This window comes from Coccinella septempunctata, chromosome X, assembly GCF_907165205.1.
Source record: "Coccinella septempunctata chromosome X, icCocSept1.1, whole genome shotgun sequence".
NCBI classification, from domain to species: domain Eukaryota; kingdom Metazoa; phylum Arthropoda; class Insecta; order Coleoptera; family Coccinellidae; genus Coccinella; species Coccinella septempunctata.
In genome coordinates, this window is record NC_058198.1 from 19,504,221 (window position 1) to 19,529,857 (window position 25,637).

At 34.7% G+C, this 25,637-nt stretch overlaps 2 protein-coding genes across 2 annotated transcripts; one reads left to right on the forward strand and one right to left on the reverse strand.

Moving 5' to 3' along the window:
- Nucleotides 1-6,979: 6,979 nt before the first annotated feature.
- Nucleotides 6,980-7,617, forward strand: LOC123322311. Its single transcript, XM_044910254.1, has 2 exons — nucleotides 6,980-7,229; nucleotides 7,331-7,617. The coding sequence occupies exons 1-2, from the start codon at nucleotides 6,980-6,982 to the stop codon at nucleotides 7,615-7,617; spliced, it is 537 nt and encodes a 178-aa protein (XP_044766189.1).
- Nucleotides 7,618-16,151: 8,534 nt separating this feature from the next.
- Nucleotides 16,152-17,312, reverse strand: LOC123322312. Its single transcript, XM_044910255.1, has one exon. The coding sequence runs from the start codon at nucleotides 17,310-17,312 to the stop codon at nucleotides 16,152-16,154; it is 1,161 nt and encodes a 386-aa protein (XP_044766190.1).
- Nucleotides 17,313-25,637: the final 8,325 nt, after the last annotated feature.

The following is a 25,637-nucleotide window of genomic DNA, read 5'->3' on the forward strand; positions in this document are numbered from 1 at the left end:
ATCTATTTATTTACATGGAAAATACAAGTGATCAGTAGCTTGAGGAGAGTTACTGTTGTTTATCTTCTTTTGCTGAAGGTTGAAGACGTTACATCAGTTGTAGAATTCAAAAAAATCAACCCGAAGATGAAATGCTCTATCGAGCAATTAAGACTCATCAGTCTTTTGCGATTTTTCAGTACACAGGGTGTTTCACAAGTAAACGGACAAACGAAAACCGTGAATAGAGGGCATTGAGCTGAGTTCAAAAACACCTCAAATGTGTGTCTTAGCCATTCCGTCTCCGATATACAGAGGAGTTTATTCAAATTTCCCGAATTTTCGTTCGGCTATAACTCCAAATATTTTAGTTGGATTCGGCTAAAAATTCATTATGCGCTTAAACTTGTAAGTTTCAATAAGACAGAACATTAAAAGTTGACGAACACAGGACCGGACTCATTGAGGCTATATTCAAATTTAAACTCATGCAAAACTCTTTGTTTGTAGTTTTTTTCGTCATAATTTTGAATTTTTCAGGTATCTGCATTGATTTTCTCAAAATCAATGAAACTTTGGTATGCCTTATCAGTGGATTATTTTTAATGAATAATTGTTTGGTGGTGAAATGCCTCTGAAAAAAACAGCGCTGCATATAGACTTTTACTTCACAATAATTAATGGGATGAATATGATCGCCAATCAAATGTGGAAATCTAAAAATGGAATTGGAAATGTTCAACTGAATTTTTTCGTTCTCATTATATGTCTTGCATTTGTTTTTGATATTTATAGCATATCTGGTCATTCAGATGAGTCATTTACAGTGATAATAAACTTTATTATTGATAATGAACAAAAATAGAAATAAAAAACTACGCTATCATGAAAATAATAATTATAACTTGATATCTTCCGGATGAATCGCTTTTTATGGACATCGTGAAACTGAAGTAATTTTTCGAAATGATTTTCACCTCATTTGGTCTTGTAGTGAAGGTAATGATTGGCACTTCGAATAAGTATGATGAATGCAATTTCGAATTCTTCACTGATTCCGTTATAGTCATTATTGGATCTATGGAAATCTATGGATTGGTCTGGTCTTATTACAATTAGTTATTGAAACATTGATGATATTCATGCACCAGCAAAAGTAGTTATCAGTATTTCAGTTCATTTCATTAGAAGGATAGGACCCCAACATTGGACTGCTAGATCTCCAGATCTGACACTCCGCGATTTCTTTCTTTGTTTTTATTCACACAACTAGTTGTCCATAGCAAAATAGATTCATTCTGAAGATCAAGATTTAATTTTTAGTTTCAAGATAGCGTAGTTTTTCGATCCATATTTGGGTATTATCAATTTTGAAACATTTTATCATTGTGAAAGACTATTTTGAAGACCGAATATGGTATAATTGTTGAACACATTCAACAGAGTATTCTTTGAAAAAAAAAATCAATTAAGAATTTCTAAATACATTTTCATGAAGTGCTCTATTCCTTAGAGGCATCTGAACAAAACAATTATTTCTAGAACATGATCAACAGGTGGGGCAACCCAAAAATCAATTTATTTTGAGACAATATTAATGCAGATAACAAAAAAGTTGAAATTTTGATTAAAAAAATACATACACGGAGTTTTTATGAGTTTTAAGTTAAGTAAAGCCTCACTGAGCCCGGTCCTGATTTTTTTCGAATTTTAATGCTCTGTTTCAATGAAGTTAACAACTCAAGGCTAAATATAAATTTTCAGTCGACTTGATCGAGAATTTCAGGAGTTATAACGAAACGGAAATTCGAGAAATTTCAAAAAAACCCGAAGAAACCTGTATATATATAGGGTGCCCCAAAACTATTGAATCAAACGTCACAACACGATAGAGTAGATAAAATACTATCGAATGATACCAACATTAGTTGAGCGAAAATGTACCGTTTCTGAGAAAACCTAACCTAAAGTTGCCGATTTTCGAACTATTTTTCAATCACATGGCCAATTTGTGATTGAGGATAGCGTTTTTCTCCCATATTATCACCCCTGTTTATTCTGAGTATTGAAAATCATGTAGAAAAAACAATTGTTCTAATTTACATTTACTTAGGTTATGGTTATCGATTGACTACTTAAAATAATTTCAATTAGGGGAGATTAAACAATTATCTTAGTTCAATATAATTTAAAATCGATATCCGTTTTCACAAACTGGCCCTGTTATTAAGAAAAATAGTTCGAAAATCGGCAACTTTAGGTATTTCAATAAAATTCTGATTATTTTGGAAACGGTACATTTTCTTCGAACTAATGTTGGTGTCATTCGATAATATTTGGTTTACTCCATCGTGGTGTGACGTTTGATTCACTAGTTTTGGGACACCCTGTATATGGGGTGATTTTGAACTCAGCGCAATGCCCTCTATTCACGGTTTTCATTTGTCTGTTTACTCGTGAAACACCCTGTATACTCCTTGTACTCTGAAAATTTTGAAACAATTGCCCTGACCGTTATATGAAAATTCAAATTTTTTTTGTTGTGAGAAACGTTCATCCAGAGACTCAGGTTCATCCCTTTACCCAACGCCGACCCAGGATACATTGAACGTTAGATAAATGAAATCGGCATATGTTTACTGCAGAACACTTGCTGATACGAAGGGTTCAAACTTTTCTACCTGATTCGAGCTTTTTAGGAACGAATTGCTCCAGATGCCTAGTTTGAGTAACATTTCGTTTTGCGTGTTGTATTGGATTAAATTGAATTTATTCCATGGATGATTCGAGAATTATTGATGTCCAGAATGCTCCAGAATGATGAAAATTTTCAGATTTCATTGAAACTCTTGCGAAAATTATCTCGTATATTGTCAAGTTTAGATTTTAATTCATTCAGAATATTGAAGTTCGGCAAATAATGATCTAAATAATTCAATATTCTATTTGCCTCAAGACTCAAAACTTTTCGAGAAACGATTCATTTAATGATTTGATGACGAATAAATAAAAAAATTTTGTGTGTTGATATCATATTTTCATTCATTGAAGAATATTTAAAATAATAAAGTTCAACAAATGATACGAACAAGATACTCATTCAATTAGCCTCATGATCCGAAACATTTCAGAATTTATTTCGTGTTTAGATAATCCGCTGCATATCCTTGTTCACAATACGACTGTCAATTTAGGACCAATTATAGAACGATTTAAATAGAACAATAGCTTCCGAAAATGTTGGTCAGTCTATAAACTGACAACTCATTTTGTCAAATGACGGATTTCAGTATCAGACTGCTTGACTGCTACATATTATAATGAGAGTTCAAAAAAATTTGTATAGACTACAGAATTTAGATGGTTGATATTTTGTGTCGCTAACAGTCAATCACATTTCCTTCAGCGCAGTTGTTGTTTTGAAGAAAAAGTAGTAGATTCTCGCAAAATTCGAAACTCTACATGAATAGGCCCAGTTGTTCAGTTCGGGATTAAAGTTTATCCTAGATTGATTTTGACATTTCAGTTCATTTCTTTCAGGTTAATCTAGGAGCATCTTGAATCTTAGCCTAATCCTAAACTGAACAACCGATTTTTATAGTAATAGCAACGTAGCATTAATTAAGTCGGTATAATACTAATTTTTTATAGCGGAGAATAGTGGTTTTCAGCCTAGGTATTCACGAAATTCATTTTATTATGTTTTTTTAAGGTGAATCGGCCCGAAATCTTGGATCCCCCGAACTGCTAGTTCCGTAAACTTCTATGACAATAGCATAATAACTCAAATTTCAATATTTTAACAGAAATTTTTGAATTTAAGGGAGAGACACATTAAAAAAATCGATAGCAAGTTACCGCCTAAACTACGAGCTTGCCGAAGTTGAAACTGGTACCAATCTACTCAGTGCTTCATAATATGTATAGTTTTATGACTCAGTGTTTTTTAGAACCTGTAACAAAAAATTAAAAACTGTAAACTCGTCATCGCCTTCCAAAGGCTGTATCTTGAAAGGGCTGTCGATTTGGAAAAAAAATTATAGGAACTACCCCCGTTTATTTTCATTGAGGAATCATCTCCCTTAGTCCTTCGCATTTGTTTACAGATATCCTGTATATAGATATATTTTATCTATGTACCTATTTATTTTGGATAGTGGAAGTTTAATCAATATGTGTTATTTTCGAAGACCAAAACAAAAATTTTAATTGCACCTGATTTGATAATTATAAGAATCATCATTTATTTTGAATAATAAAACTTCATGCGAAAATACTTGAATTAACTTTTGCCTTTCTCCTTTCATCATGCGTCCATTATAGTGTCCGCTGTTCATCATAGCTTTTGTTAACTACCAATCAATCATATGTATCCGAGTATGTTTCTATATTATTAACTTCATTTTGTAGATTCATCATGTCTTGACAAAAATATGGTTGCAATTTCAAAATATGTTGACTTCAGGCCTTCAAAAGACTTCAATTTTGTTTATTTTTTCCCTTACATCCTGTATGATCTATCGAAAAATGCATGTGTGTTTTGGATAACTCTTCATGAAATCTTACTTGTTTCGATATAATTGGTAATTTTTTTATGATACATCACTAAAAATTTTAAACTAGAGAGATGGTACAAGCTATTCAAATTTTCGGGGAAATCCAATAATTAAACATAATCGATAATAAAACAGATGTTTCTGAGCAAAGGATTCCTCAAAATCATTGAGCAATCCGATTTAAGAAAAATATATAGAGCGTTCCATCTGAAATAACACAACAATGTCCAACATTCGGTTTAGCCGACGTTGTTCATTTCTGTGATATTGTAAAATTTGTAGCATTTTTTCTCTTGATTCTGAAATGAAAATTTTCGGAATGGCCTTGAATATTCATCACCATTTACATCTGAATAGTTAGCTTGAGATGGAAGAAGTTCAACGGATGCATAGATACACACGATGAAATATAAACAGTCATAATCCCATTCGAGAGAGCTAAGATTGGTTTTCTTTCACGTGATGCTTTCCCCTACAGAAGAATGCGATAAAAAATCGTTGAGATATGCCGCCTGGATTGCAATTACGGAGAAGATAGCGCGCTGCGCCTCTCTACAGTTAATTCCTCCATATACTTATATTCCGCTTGTCTACATCTGCTTTGAAAATACAACGTTGCCATTTTCGGAGGTGCTAACGAGCAAAGAGTCTTCCAGAGCAATTCTTCGATATACAGCTCAGCACACTAGCGCCAGTGATATACACTCGAACTAAAAGATTGTTCAGTACATAAACGGGGTGCGTTGTGACCTCAAAACGATTTTTTGATATGTTGGTCCCTGAAGCCTCCTGAATCTAACAAGCTAAAAAACAAGGCAAAACGTTGTCACCTCCGATCTGTATTAACAATCCATTTTCATTCATTTATATATATATATATATATATACATATATATATATATATATATATATATATATATATATATATATATATATATATATATACATATATATATATATATATATATATATATATATATATATATATCTATATATATATATATATAAATGAATGAAAATGGATTGTTAATACAGATCGGAGGTGACAACGTTTTGCCTTGTTTTTTAGCTTGTTAGATTCAGGAGGCTTCAGGGACCAACATATCAAAAAATCGTTTTGAGGTCACAACGCACCCCGTTTATGTACTGAACAATCTTTTAGTTCGAGTGTATATCACTGGCGCTAGTGTGCTGAGCTGTATATCGAAGAATTGCTCTGGAAGACTCTTTGCTCGTTAGCACCTCCGAAAATGGCAACGCTGTATTGTCCAAGCAGATGTAGACAGGCGGAATATCAGTATACGGAGGAATTAACTGAAGAGAGGCGCAGCGCGTTATCTCCTCCATGATTGCAATCCAGGCGGCATATCTCGAAGATTTTTTATCGCATTCTTCTGTAGGGGAAAGAATCACGTGAAAGAAAACCAATCTTGGCTCTCTCGAATGGGATTATGACGGATTGCTAAATGATTTTGAGGAATCCTTTGCTCAGAAGCATCTATTTTATTATCGATTATGTTTAAATATTGGATTTTCCCGAAAATTTAAAGAGCTTGTACCATCTCCCTGGTTTAAATTTTTTAGTGATGTATCATAAAGAAAATTACCAATTATATCGAAAAAAGTAAGATTTTATGAAGAATTATTCAAAAGAGATTTGCAGTTTTCGATAGATCATACAGGATGTAAGGAAAAAATTAAACAAAATTGAAGTCTTTAGAAGGCCTCGAGTCAACATATTTTGAAATTGCAACCATGTTTTTGTCAAGACATGATGAATCTACAAAATGAAGTTAATAATATAGATACATACTCGGATACATATGATTGATATACAGATGATTGATTGGTAAATTCCCAAAAGCTATGATGAACAGCGGACACTATGATGGACGCATGATGAAAGGAGAAAGACAAAAGTTAATTTAAGTATTTTCGCATGCTGTTTTATTATTCAAAATAAATATATCATAACAATATCATAACATATTCGTATGGTTGTTCGTTGAGAGAATACATCTCGCTGAGTATCGACTGTGTTTTCGATTTTTTCGCTGACATCCGGAGTTTTCGAATTTTGAATTTGTATCTGTGGAACTGCCGAAATTCGTGTTCTTCGCTGTGTATCTTGTGTCCAATACGATGGCCGACAAATCATGTAAAATTTGTAATAAATCGGTGAGTCAGAGGAGACCCGGATTAAGATGTAGCGGTTTTTGTGGCCGATATTATCACGGTCAATGTGTTGACATTGTGGGTGCAAGTCACTCAGTGTTGATGGAATTTCATGGACATGTAAGGATTGTCGGGATCGACCGCGCTCATCGATTGATGAGCTCGTGACGCATCCGGTTCGGCACGATGGTGAGTCCCCGGGTGGATTGGCTTCGGGTGCTCTGGAGGAGATACGCGCAGAGGTGAAGCAGATTCGTGAACAACAGACAATGCTTCTTCAGTCAGTGCAGTTTTGCTGCGATAAAATTTCTGATTTTGAGACTGAAATAAGTAGGCTCAATGATTACGTGAAGAAAACTGATCAGTTATATACTGAAAATGATATGTTGAAGGCGGAGATGGGTTCTTTGCGGAATAGATTGGGGGAATTGGAACAGGCAGCGCGTCTCAACAACGTCGAGATCCAGGGAGTTCCTGAAAAAAACGACGAGAACCTTTTACATATTGTGGAGAAAATAGGTACTTATGTTGGTCATAGCATCAATTCATCAACCATTGACTATGCCCACAGAGTGCAGATTAATAAATCTTCTGGCAAAAACACAGTAAAAATATTGTAGTTCGGTTCACATCACGAGGCGAAAGAGACAGGTTTCTTATGGCAGTAAGAAACAAACGCAAAAATATTAAAACTCCCAGAATGTCTTTGAACGGTGTATCAGGTGAATTCTTCGTTAATGAACATCTAACCCTAAATAATGAAATTCTTTATAAGGAGGCCAGAATAGCCGCTAAAAACAAGGGGTATAAATATGTGTGGGTGAGAAATGGCATAGTTTTCTGCAGGAAGACGGATACATCTGGAATATTCGTCTTGAAGAACTCGGATTCCGTTGGAAGGATGTGATTTTGTGTCATAGACTATAATTGTTGTTTTTAGTTATAGTTTTCATGGATCGGCTACTTATTCTTGGACAGAATGTTAACGGCTTACGAACTAAAACTGTTGAGTGTAGGCTCAATGGTTTAAGTATTGATGCGGATTTGTACTTGGTCACCGAGACCAATCTTTCGGAGGGTATAGGAAGTTCGGAATTCTTTGATCTCAGCAAGTATAATGTTTTTCATCGAGACAGAGGAAGCACATACTGTTCTGAAAGCAAAAAGTCCAGGGGTGGCGTTTTGATCGCAGTGAGAAGCTGCATCAATGTTAGACTTCGGGATCGGTTACAAAGTGATGCGGAGGATATATGGGTGACTCTCAATAGTGAGGACAGCAACCGTAGAATTCACGTATGTTGTGTTTACTTGCCTCCGCGAAACAGTTGTGCGGTAGAATGTTTCACCAGGAAACTTCTGGCAAATATGGATTTATTGTCAGGCGATCCCATCATAATTTATGGGGACTTTAATTTTCCCTATATTGAATGGACATCTAGTGATTGTGGTAACTTTTTGGTACCTACTAATCTTGATAATCTCAATGCTAGTTTAATTGATCAGCTTTCATTTTTTGAGTTTTCTCAGCAAAATAACGTTAAAAATTGTGATAACAGAAGTCTTGATTTATTGTTCAGCAGAGGAATTCGACTAGATGGGCTGAATGTATGTGATGTCCATTTGGTGAAACCTGATTCATATCATCCCCCCATTGAGTTTTATGCTGATTACTCAAGGATTAATGTACTATGTGACTCTAACTCAAGCTTCTACAATTTCAAAAAGGGAAATAATGGTGAATTGAATGAATACTTTCAGAACATAGACTGGTCTAAAGTTCTCGATGGTGGATGTGTGAATCAGAGTGTAAAAGCATTTTATAGCATTATTGAGAATGGGGTGGATATGTTCATTCCCAAAGTTATAATAAGAAATAAACGTTTCCCTTCTTACTTCTCGAAGGAAACAATCATTTCCATTAAAGAAAAAAATAAAATGCATAAAAAATTCAAAAGATTTGGACATATTTGTTATTATGAGAGATTCAGAATTTTAAGAAGACAATGTAAATTACTTATTTCTGCTGATTATTATAATTATGTTAGTTCCGTTCAAGGAGACGTGAAGTCATGCCCAAAAAACTTTTGGAAGTATGTGAGAAGTTGCAGAGATGGAACTAAGATTCCAGATAAAATGTATTATGATGATGAGTCTGCTGAGGGTGGTGAAAGTATAAGTAATTTATTTGCTAGATTTTTTCGTGGCGTTTTTAGACCGTACCGGCAGCTTCATCATTACAACAGTGTGTGCTGTAACAGCACTGCTAATGTTCTGGATTCGATTGTTGTCTCTCCCGAGATTGTTCTGAATAATATGAATTCCCTCGATGCGGATGGAGGAGCGGGCCCTGATGGATATCCATCATACTTTGTTAAGAACTGCTCTAGTTTGAATTATCCTCTTTCGATTCTATTTACTAAATCAATTCAGTCTGGTACTTTTCCAGACTCATGGAAGACATCACTCTTGGTCCCAATTTTCAAAAACTCTGGACATAGAAACTGTGTTACAAACTATCGAGGAGTGTGAAAGCTGTCAGTTTTTGCCAAGCTGTTCGAGAAGATCGTTCTTGATGTCCTCAGGCATCATTTAAAATCAACAATAATACAGGAACAGCATGGTTTTTTTCCCAGAAGATCAGTGGAAACGAATCTAGTAGTTTACACAGAATTTATTACAAGAGCTCTGGACAGCCGATCTCAGGTTGATTCAGTTTACACAGATTTCAGTAAAGCATTTGATAGAGTTGATCACAATCTTCTAGCTTTCAAACTTTCCGCTGTTGGTATCCACGGTGATCTATTGAGATGGCTCGTATCTTATTTGTTTAATAGGACCCAGCTTGTCTGTGTGAACGGTTACAAATCCTCCCCATTTGTTGTAACATCAGGAGTGCCGCAGGGATCGCATCTGGGACCTTTACTTTTTCTCATATTCGTGAATGACTTGAAGGATATTTTCAGATATTGTCTCATACTCCTGTATGCAGACGACTTAAAAATTTTCAAACAAATTGTCAGCATAAGAGATTGCGTAAGAATGCAGGCGGATCTGGAAGCATTTTCGGAATATTGTTTTCGTAACAAATTCGAGTTGAATGTTGACAAATGCATGCTTATATCATTCACTAGGAATAATTCACCTATTGAGTTCCAGTATTGCTTGAATAACATCGACGTTGGTAGGGTCACTAGGGTTAGGGATTTAGGCGTGATATTTGATGCAAGACTCTCCTTCAGCCTCCATATGGACCACCTCATCTCGTCATGCAGTAAATCTTTGGGTTTTTTGTGTCGTATGTGTAAATCTTTCAATGATGAGGAGGCCATTAAGTCATTATACTACGCCTTTATTTATAGTAAGCTCAACTTTGCTAGTATAGTTTGGAATCCTTTGTATAATGTCCACAAGGTTAGACTGGAGAGAATTCAGAACAGGTTTATAAGATTTCTACATTACAGAGTTTCTAATGTTTATGTAACTTTCGGTATAAACCAGGTCCGTTCGCAATACCACGTTGAGCTTCTCGAACATCGAAGAATGAAAAATGACTTGATGTTCGCTTTTAAGTTGATGAAGGATTGCTATGACTCACCGGACTTGGTTGCAATGATTCCCTATCATGTCCCTTACAGAGCAACGCGAAATCGTGCTTTACTCTCAGAGAGTGCATTCAATACCAATATTGGTAGGAATTCACCGGTTCACCGAATATGCACTTCATTCAATAAATATTGTGCGGGGATTGACATTTTTATAACTTCCTTGTCCAGTTTCAGGAGGGACATCAGGAACATTTTCCAATTGTAATAGTTTATGGTTCATGTAATTATTGCCTGTTGTTAGTTTTACAGTTTTATATGTGTATATCTGAACACCATGCTTGTTAAGAATATTGTTTAGTTTATAAGTAGATCTGTCATGGGAATTTTCCCGTTTGTATCCATGTTTCAGAATAAATAAATAAATAAATGATTCTTATAATCAACAAATCAGGTGCAATTGACATTTTTGTTTTGGTCTTCGAAATTAAACTTCTACTATCCAAAATAAATAGGTACATGGATAAAATATATCTATATACAGGATATCTGTAAACAAATGCGAAGGACTAAGGGAGATGATTCCTTAATGAAAATAAGCGGGGGTAGTTCCTATAAATTTTTTGCCAAATCGACAGCCCTTCCAAAATACAGCCTTTGAAAGGCGATGACGAGTTTACAGTTTTCAATTTTTTTTACAGGTTCTAAAAAACACTGAGTCATAAAACTATACATATTATGAAGCACTGAGTAGATTGTTACCAGTTTCAACTTCGGCAAGCTCGTAGTTTAGGCGGTAAATTGCTATCGATTTTTTCAATGTGTCTCTCCCTTAAATTCACAAATTTCTGTGAAAATGTTGAAATTTGAGTTATTATGCTATTGTCATAGAAGTATACGAAACTAGCAGGTCGGGGGATCCAAGATTTCGGGCCGATTCACCTTAAAAAAACATAATAAAATGAATTTCGTGAATACCTACCGAGGCTGAAAACCACTATTCTCCGCTATAAAAAATTAGTATTATTCTAATAATATACCGACTTAATGAATGCTACGTTGCTATTACTATAAGGCCCGGTTGTTCAGTTCAGGATGAGGCCGAGATTTAAGATGATCTCAGATTGATCTGACAGAACTGAACTGAAATGTCAAAATCAATCTAGGATAAACTTTAATCCCGAACTGAACAACTGCTATACAAGTAGAGTTTCGGATTTTGCGAGAATCTACTACTTTTTCTTCACAACAACAACTACGCTGAAGGAAATGTGATTGACTGTTAGCGACACGGAATATCAACCATCTAAATTCTGTAGTCCATACAAATTTTTTTGAACTCTCAACATACTATATAGCAGTCTGATACTGAAATCCGTCATTTGACAAAATGAGTTGTCAGTTCATAGACTGACCAACATTCTCGAAAGCTATTGATCTATTAATTAAATCGTTCTATAATTCGTCCTAAATTGACAGTCGTATTGTGAACAACGATATGCAGCGGATTATCTAAACACGAAATAAATTCTGAAATGTTTCGGATCATGAGGTTAATTGAATAAGTATCTTGTTCGTATCATTTGTTGAACTTCATTATTCTAAATATTCTTCAATGAATGAAAATATAATATCAACACACATAATTTTTTGATTAATTCGTCATCAAATCATTAAATAAATCGTTTCTCGAAAAGTTTCGAGTCTTGAGGCAAATATAATATTGAATTATTTACATCATTATTTGTCGAACTTCAAAGTTCTGAATGAATTAAAATCTAAACTTGACAATATACGAGACAGTTTTCGCAAGAGTTTCAATGAAATCTGAAAATTTTCATCATTCTGGAGCATTCTGGACATCAATAATTCTCGAATCATCCATGGCATAAATTCAATTTTATCCAATATAACACGCAAAACGAAATGTTACTCGAACTCATCTTGAGCAATTCGTTCCTAAAAAGCTCGAATCAGGTAGAAAAGTTTGAACCCTTCGTATCAGCATTAACACGTGTTTTGCAGTAAACAGATGCCGATTTCATTTTCAACGGGCAATGTAACCAGGGTCGGGGGGATGAACCAGAGTCTCTGGACGAACGTTTCTCACAACAAGAAGAATTTGAATTTTCATATGAGGGTGAGGGCATTTGTTTCAAAATTTTCAGAGTACAAAGAGTATACAGGGTGTTTCACGAGTAAACAGACAAATGAAAACCGTGAATAGATGGCATTGCGCTGGGTTCAAAATCACCCCATATACAGGGTGTCCCAAAACTAGTGAATCAAACGTCACACCACGATAGAGTAAACCAAATATTATCGAATGACACCAACATTAGTTCAACGAAAACGTACCGTTTCCAAAGTAATCAGAATTTTATTAAAATACCTAAAGTTCCCGATTTTCGAACTATTTTTCTCAATAACAGGGCCAGTTTGTGAAGAAGGATATCGATTTTAAATCATATTGAACTAAGATTATTGTTTTATCTCCGCTAATTGAAATTATTTTAAGTAGTTAATCGATAACCATAACCTAAGTCTCGACCTAAGTTGATGTTCATTGAAACAATTGTTTTTTCTACATGATTTTTAATACTCAGATTAAACAGGGGTGATAATATTGGAGAAAAACGCTATCCTTAATCAGAAATTTGCCTTGTGATTGAAAAAATAGTTCGAAAATCGGCAACTTTAGGTTAGGTTTTCTCAGAAACCGTACATTTTCGCTCAACTAATGTTGGTGTCATTCGATAGTATTTGATCTACTCTATCGTGGTGTGACGTTTGTTTCAATAGTTTTGGGGCACCCTATATATAGGTTTCTTCAGTGTTTTTTGAAATTTCTCGAATTTCCGTTCGGCTATAACTCCTGAAATTCTCTATCAAGTCGACTGAAAATTTATATTTAGCCTTTAGTTGTTAATTTCATTGAAACAGAGCATTTAAATTCGACAAAAATCAGGACCGGGCTCAGTGAGTCTTTACTTAACTTCAAACTCATAAAAACACCGTGTATGTAGTTTTTTAATCATAATTTAAACTTTTTTGTTATCTGCATTATTATTGTCTCGAAATGAATTGATTTTTGGGTTGCTCCACCTGTTGATCATGTTCTAGAAGTAATTGTTTTGGTCAGACGCCTCTAAGGAATAGACCACTTCATGAAAAATAGAAATTCTTAATTGATTTTTTTTTCAAAGAAATGAAATATGTGTTCAACAATTATACCATATTCGGTCTTCAAAATAGTCATTCACAATGATAAGATGTTTCAAAATTGATAATGCACAAATATGGATGAAAAAACTACGCTATCTTGAAACTAAATATTAAAACTTGATCTTCAGAATTAATCTATTTTTCTATGGACAACTAGTTGTGTGAATGAAAACAAAGAAAGAAATCGGGGGGTGTCAGATCTGGAGATCTAGCAGTCCAATGTTGGGGTCCTACCCTTCTAATGAAATGACCTGAAATACTGATAAATACTTTTGCTGGTGCATGAATATCATCAATGTTTCAATAACAAATTGTAATAAGACCAGACCAATCCATAGATTTCCATAGATCCAATAATGAATATAACGGAATAAGTGAAGAATTCGAAAGTGCATTTATCATACTTATTCGAAGTGCCAATCATTACCTTCACTAAAAGACCAAATGAGGTGAAAATCAATTCGGAAAATTACTTCAGGTCCACGTTGTCCATAAAAAGCGATTCATTCGGAAGATATCAAGTTATAATTATCATTTTCATGATAGCGTAGTTTTTTATGCTATTTTTGTTCATTATCAATAATAAAGCTTATTATCACTGTGAATGATTTATCTGAATAACCAGATATGCTAAAATATCAAAAACGAAAAAATTCAGTTGAACATTTCCAATTCCATTTTTAGATTTCCACATCTGATTGGCGATCATATTCATACCATTAATAATTATTGTGAATTAAAAGTCAATATGCAGCGCTGTTTTGTCTAGAGGCATTTCACCACCAAATAATTATTCATTAAAAATTATCCACTGATAAAGCATACCAAAATTTCGTTGATTTTGAGAAAATCTATGCAGATACCTGAAAAATTCAAAATTATGACGAAAAACTACAAACAGAGTGTTCTGTATGAGTTTAAGTTTGAATATAGCCTCAATGAGTCCGGTCCTGTGTTCGTCTACTTTTAATGTTCTGTTTTATTGAAACTTACAAGCTTAAGCGGATAATGAGTTTTTAGCCGAATACAACTAAATTATTTGGAGTTATAGCTGAACGAACTCAGCTCAATGCCCTCTATTCACGGTTTTCGTTTGTCCGTTTACTTGTGAAACACCCTGTTTACTGAAAAATCGCAAAAGACTCCTCGAGCATTTAAGAAATGCCATTAAATCAAGTAGTTTCTTTTGATCCGCTATGATGAAAAATGTCAATATCCAGTTATTATTATTATTTATATAATAATATCTTGAAAACCAAGGCACTTTTACCAAACGTAAAATATATTTATCTGAACCGCCATAGAGTCCTCTACCCGCAGGATCCATATTATCCATTCATTACGCCACACCCTATATAATTATTATCATTATATCAATGTATTGAAAATAAACAGACATGAATACGAGCCAATTGTTTTGTGAGGTGAAGCTCCTCTTGCTTCAAACTTCTTTTAATTATTTTGACTACCATTCACGCAAGGTGATTTTTGTTGAAGAATTCAACATTCTTGTAATTATCCGTTCATTTCTTCAAGAGATACCCATTCCCTACCACCTTTGATTATTCAACTCAATGCTAACACTGCATCAAATGCATTTCATCTTCGGGTTGATTTTTTTGAATTCTACAACTGATGTAACGTCTTCAACCTCCAGCCAAAGAAGATGAACAACAGAAACTCTCCTCAAGCTACTGATCACTTGTATTTTCCATATAAATAAATAGATTTATAATGTCTTCAATCAGTTTGTATAAACGTCAATTATGTTCGTTACATATTTTCGACTTAATATTTTCCGAAGTGATTTGACATTGTGATGAAATACGTAATTACTGAGAGTCTCACGTAGAACGGACTACGTAGCACTGATTCAAAACTCAAGAATGTTTTGACAAGCGTCTTAACCCAATATTTTTGTACCATACAGAGTGAAAGGTATCCAATTTCCATGGCCAATCCAGTGCTAAAATGAAAGTGAATGAAGTATAGAAGCTGAAAGTGAAACGTATATCTTTATTGATTCATTCGGGAAAAACATTTATATGGAGTTCCTAATGTCGTGAATATAATGCCCAAAAATTAGACTACTATTTCATAACAGAACAAATGCGGTAAAATTGTCTTTTGAATTAATCTTATATGTCACGAAAAATTTCATTTTCATGCATCATTCATTTTGGGACCTATATGGTATTAGACTCCCCTATCGGACGAAGTATCGTAGACATAAGCATATTTATTCAAAACTGTCCAAATTCATTTACACCGAGATCACGAACCTTATCAATCAATTATCAGCGTATGAAGTTTATTAATATTAGTATCGTTCTCGAACTATTTACAGGTTTCAATATGAGTGAATGAATCGGAAGAGCAGCTGTATTCTATATATGAGTAGAATTCGAGCTATCTTACTTTCTGTCCTCCTAAAATCTGACAACGTTGCGGGAGGTGAGAGCGCACTACTAATAGGAAATATATGCGGAGGTAGTAAGGTCTGATTCGTTTGAAGAAAAATTTTTCGATAAAAATCTTTTCCCCTCTTTAGGTACCCCTGTTATTTACCTTCCCCTCTACATATATAAACAAAAATTATTCCAATTATATAACTCCTTCACCCGGAGGTCAGGTCGCCCAATGAACTTAACGGAGGTAACAACGCACTACGGGTTCATATATAGTCAATCCACCCCATGGAGAGATTTCTCAATTTCTTTTTAGCCTGCTTCGTGACGAGTGCATCAACAATAAGCAGTTCCTTGCACCCTCTTGCGTCTCTTCGGCATCCGTTCTGTTCACGGGCTAGTATTTTATTTTTTGCCACATGTTTCCAGATATGGTGTGTTAGTGTTCCGGTAAGTATTTTGTAGATTGCCGGTAGACATGTTATTGGCCTATAGTTCGTAGGGTCTCCGTTTTTTGTTCCCTTAGGGATCATGTGAGTTATTCCAAGTGTGCAGAATTCAGGTATTTGTGACGGGTCCGTTAGCGCCTTCTGGAATAATTTCGATAGTTGTTCATGTGTGGAGTCAAAGTTTTTCCACCAATAATTATGGATTCCATCTGGTCCCGGTGCAGTCCAGTTGTTTGACTTTTTCAATACGGCTTTTATGTCGTCTTCCGTTATGGTGATTTCTTCCATGGCATATTTCTCCGCTTCCGTCTCCGCTTCCCTGATCCAAGAAGCTTCATCATCATGTTCCACTGCGTGACCCCATATTTCCTTCCATGTCGCATGCATGTCTTGCGGTGTCGGAAATTCTTCCTCGGTTGTTGTTGTTCCTTCAAGTTGTCTGTAAAATTGTTTTTGGTTCTTATAAAACAGCTGGTTGTTTTTGTACCGCGTGGATCTTTCATTATACCTCCTGATTCTATTACCTAATGCTTTAACTTTTTGTTTCAGGGTGTCACATAATTTGGTGAGATCTTGTTTGAACCGTTCCCCGATGCTTTTGATGCGGAATTCGGATGCTATGCGTGCGACCTTTTTGGATGTTTTTCTGCTTGGTGAGTTCGTGTTCAGGTAAGTATGAAGCTTTCCAATTTGTTTTCTAATAGTATTTATCTTTTTTTCCAGGCGTTGTTTCCATGGTGGTTCCTTGTCTTCTTTTGGTTTTGGCTGTCTACTGGTGATATGTATTTTATTTTCTTGACAAACTGTAACAGCTCCAGCAAATACACAGTCTACCACTTCTTCGAGGGTGGAGTTTCTTTTTAGGGTTGATTTTATTATTTTATTTACCTCCTTTACACTCTCATGGATGTTGCGTGACCCCTTCAGTCTTGGAATTTTTGGTCTATTTTGTGGGGAAATTTTTGTGTAGAGTTGCATATTCTTCTTGAAGAGGTTTTCCAGTTGGGTTGTTTCCTGGTTTTCGATCTCAGGCTGTTCTACTTCCGTATAGTTGGTCTCGTCGGATGGAGGTGGAGCAAAAGGTCTTATGCTTCGTTTTATGGCTTCGAGCTCAGCACTTGAAAATTATATATATATATATATATATATATATATATATATATATATATATATATATATATATATATATATATATATATATATATATATATATATATTGATATGGTCCAGTTCCTTCAAAATTTTAATTATAAATACCAAAATCTATGAGTGCTAAATGTATCGTGGAAATAGCTGCTAAGGAGATGGAATGAACTTAAGATTGTCAGTCAGTAAGATATTTTTTTTTTGGAAAAAAGTCATATTTTATTTGAATGAATCGAACCCAAAAATATAATATATTACAGATGAGAAATAATTCAATGGTTTATGGAGTTCTGTTGATGTAAAGTGAAAATTTTAATTAATATGGAAAAGACAGCATCAACGGACCATAACAATTGGCGCCCAACGTGGGGCATTCAAATTTTGAATCAATTAGAGTGAGAATGACTACGCATGTGATGGAATCGAGAAAAAAAGGTGAAAGAATTAATGAAGAACATGAGAAAATATAATGAATGATTAGAATGATAATGGAACAAACTAAAAAAATTGATGAGCGAACCAAGAAGCTTGATGAACAAATCAGAAAGGTTGAACAGACCAAGAAGATGGAAGAACAAAAGGAGCAAAGGGAAGAATTCAAGAGAGAAATTAAGGAACAATTCAGAAAAATAGATGAAAAAATGAAAGAACAAACAATAGAGATTACAAAAGAGTTTGCAAAATATGAAAAGAACTATGAAGACAAGATCGAAGAACAGGAAGTGAGAAAAGATGATTTCGAAGACAAAATGGAACAAACACAGGAAAATTTGAAGATGATTGTGAACAACGCACTGGAAGAATTCGACAATAAAGTAGAGAATTGTTAAATGAATTTTAAGACATTAGAAATAGAAACCAACAATACTACCAACAAGGATTGGAAAGACTTCGAGAAACAGGAAAAAGAGAAGTTAGAATTTGAAATGGAAATAACTGATATGGACACTATTAATGATGATTTGCACTGGAAGAAAGCAAATTATGGGGATCTGAATGAAAATTCAATTAGGAGATATGGAGATGATAGGGGACGAAATTACAATGGACCGAAAATTGGAAAAGAGAAAGAAAACTGGAAGGATAAACCACCAGATATAATAAAAGTGTAGTAAGATAATGTGGACAATGAAAAATCGTTGAAATTTATTTCCATTTGCATTTTTTTTTGTAATTCAAATGTCAATAATTTTCAGGGGAATTGATATGGTCCAGTTCCTTGGAAATTTGAATTGTAATTACCAAAATCTATGAGTGCTAAATGTATCGTGGAAATAGTTGCTAAGGAGATGGAATGAATTTAAGATTGTCAGTCAGTAAGATATTTTTTTTTGGAGAAAAGTCATATTTTATTTGAATGAATCGAACCCAAAAATATAATATATTACAGATGAGAAATAATTCAATGGTTTATGGAGTTCTGTTGATGTAAAGTGAAAATTTTAATTAATAAGGAAAAGACAGCATCAACGGACCATAACAATATATATATGGACGATATCGCAGTTCATAATCCATAAATATACATAAACGTACATTATTTGCTGCAAGAATGATATTCTGAATTCTCATGATTAACTTCTTATGGATTGAAAATATCCGTCATCAATATCGATCAAGCTTCGTGGAAACGGGTTATATATTTTCGTTTCTTATTAATTAACATTGATCTCCAATATCGTCAAATTTCTCTTTGTTGACAATCACTGCAGTTGAATCATGAACCCAGGCGCTAATGGCCTAGTTGTCGAAGCGCATATTCTAATAAAAAAAAGAAAAAAAAAATGGACATGAATTTAAAGTTTCTAAAGTGACTAAGCTATAGGCTATAGAGTGCATTCGCAATTTGCTTTGGCATGTATTGGTATAGCTATCCTACGCTCTTTATCTCGAAAACGATTAAACTTACGTTCACTTGCTCATAAACTAACTATTGATTTTAGAAAAAAAAATTAAAAACATTTTTTCTCAAATTCAATCCTCCTAACTACTTCTTAAGGTTATATTTTGACTTTACTTGTCTAGTCATTAAGATTGTTTATAAATAAATAATGAATCATGAACCATGAACGAATCCATGAAATTTGTATAATAATGTCATGATTCTTCTATTTAAAAAAGGCGCGAACACTGTGCATCTCTGTAAATACATCTTTTATCCTTATCTCCTTTATTGCTACACAGCGCCACCTGGCCTATTTACGGTTTCTTGCGGACACATTTCATTACACTAGTTTGTTCTCCTTCTCTCTACCCTCCATGTACAATACCTACAAACCGTAAGAGGAGATGGCATGCAAGTTATAACGGGAGATATAAACATAGATTTATTGTCGAATTCGGATTTCTGTGAGGAATATAAGAACATTATGAGTGCGTTCGGTTATGAGTCTTATATCAATCAGTGCACTCGAGCACGGAGCAAAACTTGCGTTGATCATTTTCACGTTAGAACAGAGATGCAAAGGAAGATTCAGTCGTATATTTTCCAGTATTCCATAACTGACCACGATCCTATAGCATTGACAATAGAATTGAATCGAAATTCGGAAGATTTATCGAGGATGCATGATAGCATTAGAAAGTTCATTGATTATTCAGCACTGAAGACCACACTGAAAATGGAGAAATGGGAAAAATTCTATTTTTCACAAAATATAGATGATAAAACTGATAACTTTATCGATAAAATTAATAAATATTTAGAAGAAAGTACAAAAAGTGTGAGAACGAAAAAACAGAATACTGAAGAAAAAAATGGATCACTAATGCACTTGCCACATCAATTAATACAAAACGATTGTATAAAGCCGTCCAGAGGGATCCCGAACATCAACTTTTGAAGTCGGAATATGTGGCATATAAGAACAAATTAACTAAATTAATGAATATTGCGAAGAAAACGTATGCTCAAAAATTGATAAGAGATAACGTTAACTAGTCCAAGGTTCTCTGGGGTTGTGTAGACTATATATGTAATCGATCCAGGCCTGAAACAAAAATTGATAAAATCATATCGATGAAAGGTACAGAATTCGAAAATAAGAAGGAAATTTCTGACAATGTTAATAAATATTTTAGCTCATTAGGTCAAATTACGCAGAAAAGATTATAATACCAGAGAACTATAGAGAGAATGATAAAAATGTACAGAGCTCCATGTGTCTCTTGCCTACGGACACGAAAGAAGTGCATAGGACAATAATGCAGCTAGGACTGAAAAAACTGAAAATCCCTTTAACCCATGTTTCAAATTGATATATAGAATTGGAATTTATTTTTATTCTCAAAATTGCGTGATTTATAGATAAATGTATGTGAATTTGAACCTTATTGGCAGTGAGGGCGACAAAACAGAATAGCACACTTCATGTGTTCACGAATGAAAGAAGTCGTCAGATTAGAACCAGTTGAATTCACGAATTCGTTGATGACACATCCCGCTTTGATTTTTAACGCCGTTTTTCGCATATTCTTAAGTTTGAATCTTTGGAATCGAGTGATTTCTGACAGGATAGTTATCCCTGGGGATTAATGGGATTGGGAGATCTCATCGCTACAGCTGGCAGTTCAGAGGGCCCTATTCCACACTCTATAGGACGTCTCAAGGTAAGTGCGCTTATTTTGGCCCATTATTGATCCTGCCTTGTTATTTCATTGAGTACTTAACATCGCCTATAGGGCACGCAAAGGGTAAGAAAATTCTAGAAAACCACTCTTTGAGATTACGTCCAGTTTTTCTCCCCGGTCGCTATCGAAGGAGGGTACGCACATTTTTTTATTTTTTTTTTATACACCCTCAATTCCGCACAACCCACTTGATAAATTGCTGTTTTAATGAGGGATACTTTCCGAAAAGGCTGAAGATTGGAATTGTGAAACCTCTGTTCAAGAGTGGAAATAATCAAGAAATGAAGAACTACAGACCAATATCTTTAGTATCTAATATCGCTAAAGTAATGGAAAAAATATTGAGAAAGAGAATAACATATTTTTGTGTTAAATATGGGATCATTTCGCAGCGCCAGTTTGGATTCATGGAGGGGAAGTCAGCGGAAGATGCACTCTATCACCTTACGTCTCACATCTACAGTTCACTAGACAGATGTAATCCATCATTATGTGTTTTCTTTGATCTCTCTAAAGCCTTCGATACAGTATCTCACGAAAAATTACTAAAAAGATTGGACAGTTATGGTTTTAGAGGAGAGATTTATGATTTATTAAAGAGCTATATAACTGATCGAGAACAGAGGGTGGATGTTGATGGTGAGATGAGTGATCCCGTGTATGTGACCTACGGGGTTCCACAGGGGACTGTGCTCGGATCTTTGTTGTTCACTCTGTATGTTAACAGCTTGCTGAATCTCGGAATCAAAGGCAAAATTCTCGGCTATTCGGACGATATTGCAATGTTTTGTGAGTCTGGATCCTGGTAAAGCTTGAAATCAGAAACTGAAGCCGACATAAGGATTCTGAAGGATTGGCTGAGTTTTAGCACACTCACCCTAAACCTAGATAAAACAAGATATATGCCCTTTTGCTCATACTCCAGTGGATTGCCTTCTATGGGTCCTTTAACGGCCGGTACTGACTCTTACATCCTGGAGGCAGAGTCGGTCAAGTATTTGGGTGTGATAATTGACCGTTACATGAGGTGGAACCTACAAGTAAAAAATATAGTTAATAAGTTAAGAGGGGTTCTATATAAAATAAAATATTTGAAGGATTATCTTGATCTAAAACACCTCAAATTGATATATTTTGCATTAGTCCAGTCGCATCTGACGTATGGAATCATCAGTTGGGGGGGTGTGAGTGATGTTCACTTGGAAAAATTGAGCGTTATTCAAAGATGGATTCTAAGGGTTATCTATAAAAAAACAATTACCTTCTCAAACGATAGGACAGCTATTCTGTTTGAATATGCTGGTGAATATAAAGCAATCCAAAATTGCTTTTGGGCCCATTGTACACTGTCACAACACCAGAACGAGATTAGGCTCCTTGAGTGTACCTAGATGTGAGAAGACTATAGGCCAGCGACAATGTAATTATCTTGCACCGAAACTGTTCAATCAACTTCCTGCCCACATCTTAGTGATAAATAATGTCAGTTTGTTCAAGGGAATACGCAGGAGTTGGATACTGTGCTATGGAAGAGAAAGACTACATAATTTCATCAACAATGTTTGGGTATAGATGAGTAGAAAAAAAAATTGTGATATTAGAACACTTTGAATATGAATATGATAATAATTAAAAAAAACTGAATAAATAAATGAAAAATTAATAAAAAAAATTGTTTCTGGGGTACAATGTGTGGAGTGTGCGTTCACTTTGTTCACTCATCATCAGGGGTGAATTTTCACGTTATGACAACACGTACAAGCTATGGCTTCCAGCTGGAGCTTCTGTGTTGTCGTTTCATCTTTTTATTTGTTCACATATTACTTTATATATTGTTCGTACTGTAGAAACTTTTTTTCATAGTGAATAAATTATTATTATTATTATTAAGTGGGCGTTCCTCAAAGTCTGCGTGGTCATCAACCAAGACTTTTCCACGTCAGTCGTCAATTGTCAAATTTGTCGCTACGCCGTTGAATTGTTTACATCCAAACGTCAAATTCTTTGTTTACAAGAATGGACAGTAAACTGAAAAAACTTCAAGCACTCAGAAATGTTTGTCTTTCTGACATAAACGTAATCAAAGGTCTAGCTGAAAGAGCTATCGAAGAAAAAAGTGATCAAACGTTGTTCAAAGTTAGATGAGCGCAACTTGAAGAGGTGAAGGAGGAATTTCTCTGAATTCATACAAACATCATAAGTCATCTTTCCACAGATTCCGATGATGATATTAATAATGCCAATATAATTCGGGAAGGCTTTCTAAGTGATTAATAATAATAATAATAATAATAATAATAATGGGTATTTATTTCCAGAATTGTACATAAGTGACAAAATGGAAACAGGTCAAAATTCTCTACAAAAGATATTAATTACATTGTACCAATACGATATATCTATTTACTACAAAACTCCAAGAATTCGATTACAGAATAGGGTTCACATTGAACTAACATTAAAAATAATTCTTTCTTGAAGAGTTTAATTTCCTTTATATCTCTAATTTTTCTTGGTAAGTGATTAAACAATTTCATACTCATATAGAAGCTATTACGTTCAGTGATTGACAGTTTGTGAATAGGTAGTAAATACTCAATGATTCTCCTGGTAGCATTTACATTTCTATATTTCTCAAAATAGGAATTGTTCTTGAATAAAAATAATAAGAGTCTATATACATATAGGCCAGGCACAGTTAATATATTATGTCTCTTGAATACACCTCTACACGATTCCCTATATTTCATCCCAAACATTATTCTAATAGCTAGTTTCTGGGTGATAAACACACGTTCAGCTTGAGTGCTTCCTCCCCAGAGTATAATTCCATATGATACAACTGATTGAAAGTTTGTAAAATATACTATCTTCAATGTTTCCATATCGATTCTGTTTCTAATAGCTTTCAACGTATAAATGATTGTGTGAAGCTTTTTTGTTACTGATTCGCAGTGCAACCCCCAGCCAAGATTTTTCTCAATAACTACACCCAATAATCTCGTACATGAGTCTATCTGAACTTCTCCACTATCAAAATCAATAGTCTCAGGGAACGATAAATTTGAGCGATTAGTCGAAAACATTAGAACGTTAGTTTTGTTTCTATTGAGAAGCAAACCATTATCTAGGCACCATTTTTCAATCCGTGTCATGGATATTTTCAAGTTATTCACAACATCCTCAATGTTTCTACCTGATATTAAAACATTAGTGTCATCAGCATATAGGTATGTTTCTATGAGCTCCTCTATAGGTGCCATGTGCTCAGTAGTTGTGTCCTGTGGTTGCGATGTCTCAGTTAAGATGTCAATATGTGGAGGAAGTTCACTTTGAGGGCAGAAAATCTCATAGAAAGCTTCGGGCAGGTCGTCAATATAGACTACGAATAGAATAGGTCCCACTATAGTACCTTGAGGTACTCCTTTAAGTATGGTCCTTTCAGATGACAGAATTCTTGTACTTTCGTGGCGTAAAAAAGTTATTTGTTTTCTGTTGGTGAGGTAACTTCTAAAAAGTCTCAGAGGTATTCCCCTTATACCACATCTTTCCAGCTTTCTCAACAGCAATTTGTGATCCACGGAGTCGAAAGCCTTCGAAAAATCGACAAAAAGCCCAGCGGGACATTGACCTTCTTCAAGGATAGAAGTTATTTTCCACAGGAATTCGAATAAAGCTGTTTCAGTGCTTTTGGACTCAGTGAAACCATGTTGAGTCTTCGATAAAACATTGAATTTCTTAAGGAACTTTACGAGGCGGTTTGAAAGAACTTTTTCGAAAATCTTTGCGAATGAGGTGATTAAACTAATTGGTCGGTAGTTAATGAAATCGTTTAAATCACCTTTTTTGTGGCATGGTCTTACGAGAGTCTTCTTTAGGGAATCTGGGAAAATACCTGATTTGAACACATGGTTCAATATGTAACAGAGAGGTTTTATTATTAGGGAAATGTGGCGTTTAATGACATTTATTGGGACTCCGTCATATCCACTGGAAGGTTTATTTTTCATTGATCTGATCACATCTAGTAATTCAGGCTCCTGAACCTCAAAAAGGTAGAATGAGTTGGATAATTTAGGTTTAACATTGCCATAAGTACCATCAGCAACAGAATTTGGAGATGTGGTGACGGGTGGTGTTATGAAGAAATCGTTGAAAAGGTCTGCTAACCGGGACATTTTGGCACCACTGTCAGTATATCCGCAAGGGAGTTTGTTCTCGGGTGATTTTTTTATGTTACTTATATCCTTGACAACATTCCAAACTGCTTTCGATTTGTTTTGGGCATTTTTTATGATAGAAGAATAGAAACACTGCCTACCTGAACTCAAAGCCGCATCATAACGACGTTTACAGCATCTATAGGCGCCTAAATACTCTGAGTTCTGTCTTGAGACAAGAAACAATAAATCCAACTCCTCCCTCAGTGACCGAATTTCAGGTGTTATTACCGCTGTTTTAGTTCTTTTAGTTTTCATTGATTTCAGAGGAAAAGCTATCTCAAAACTGTCAAGAAATCTATCAGAA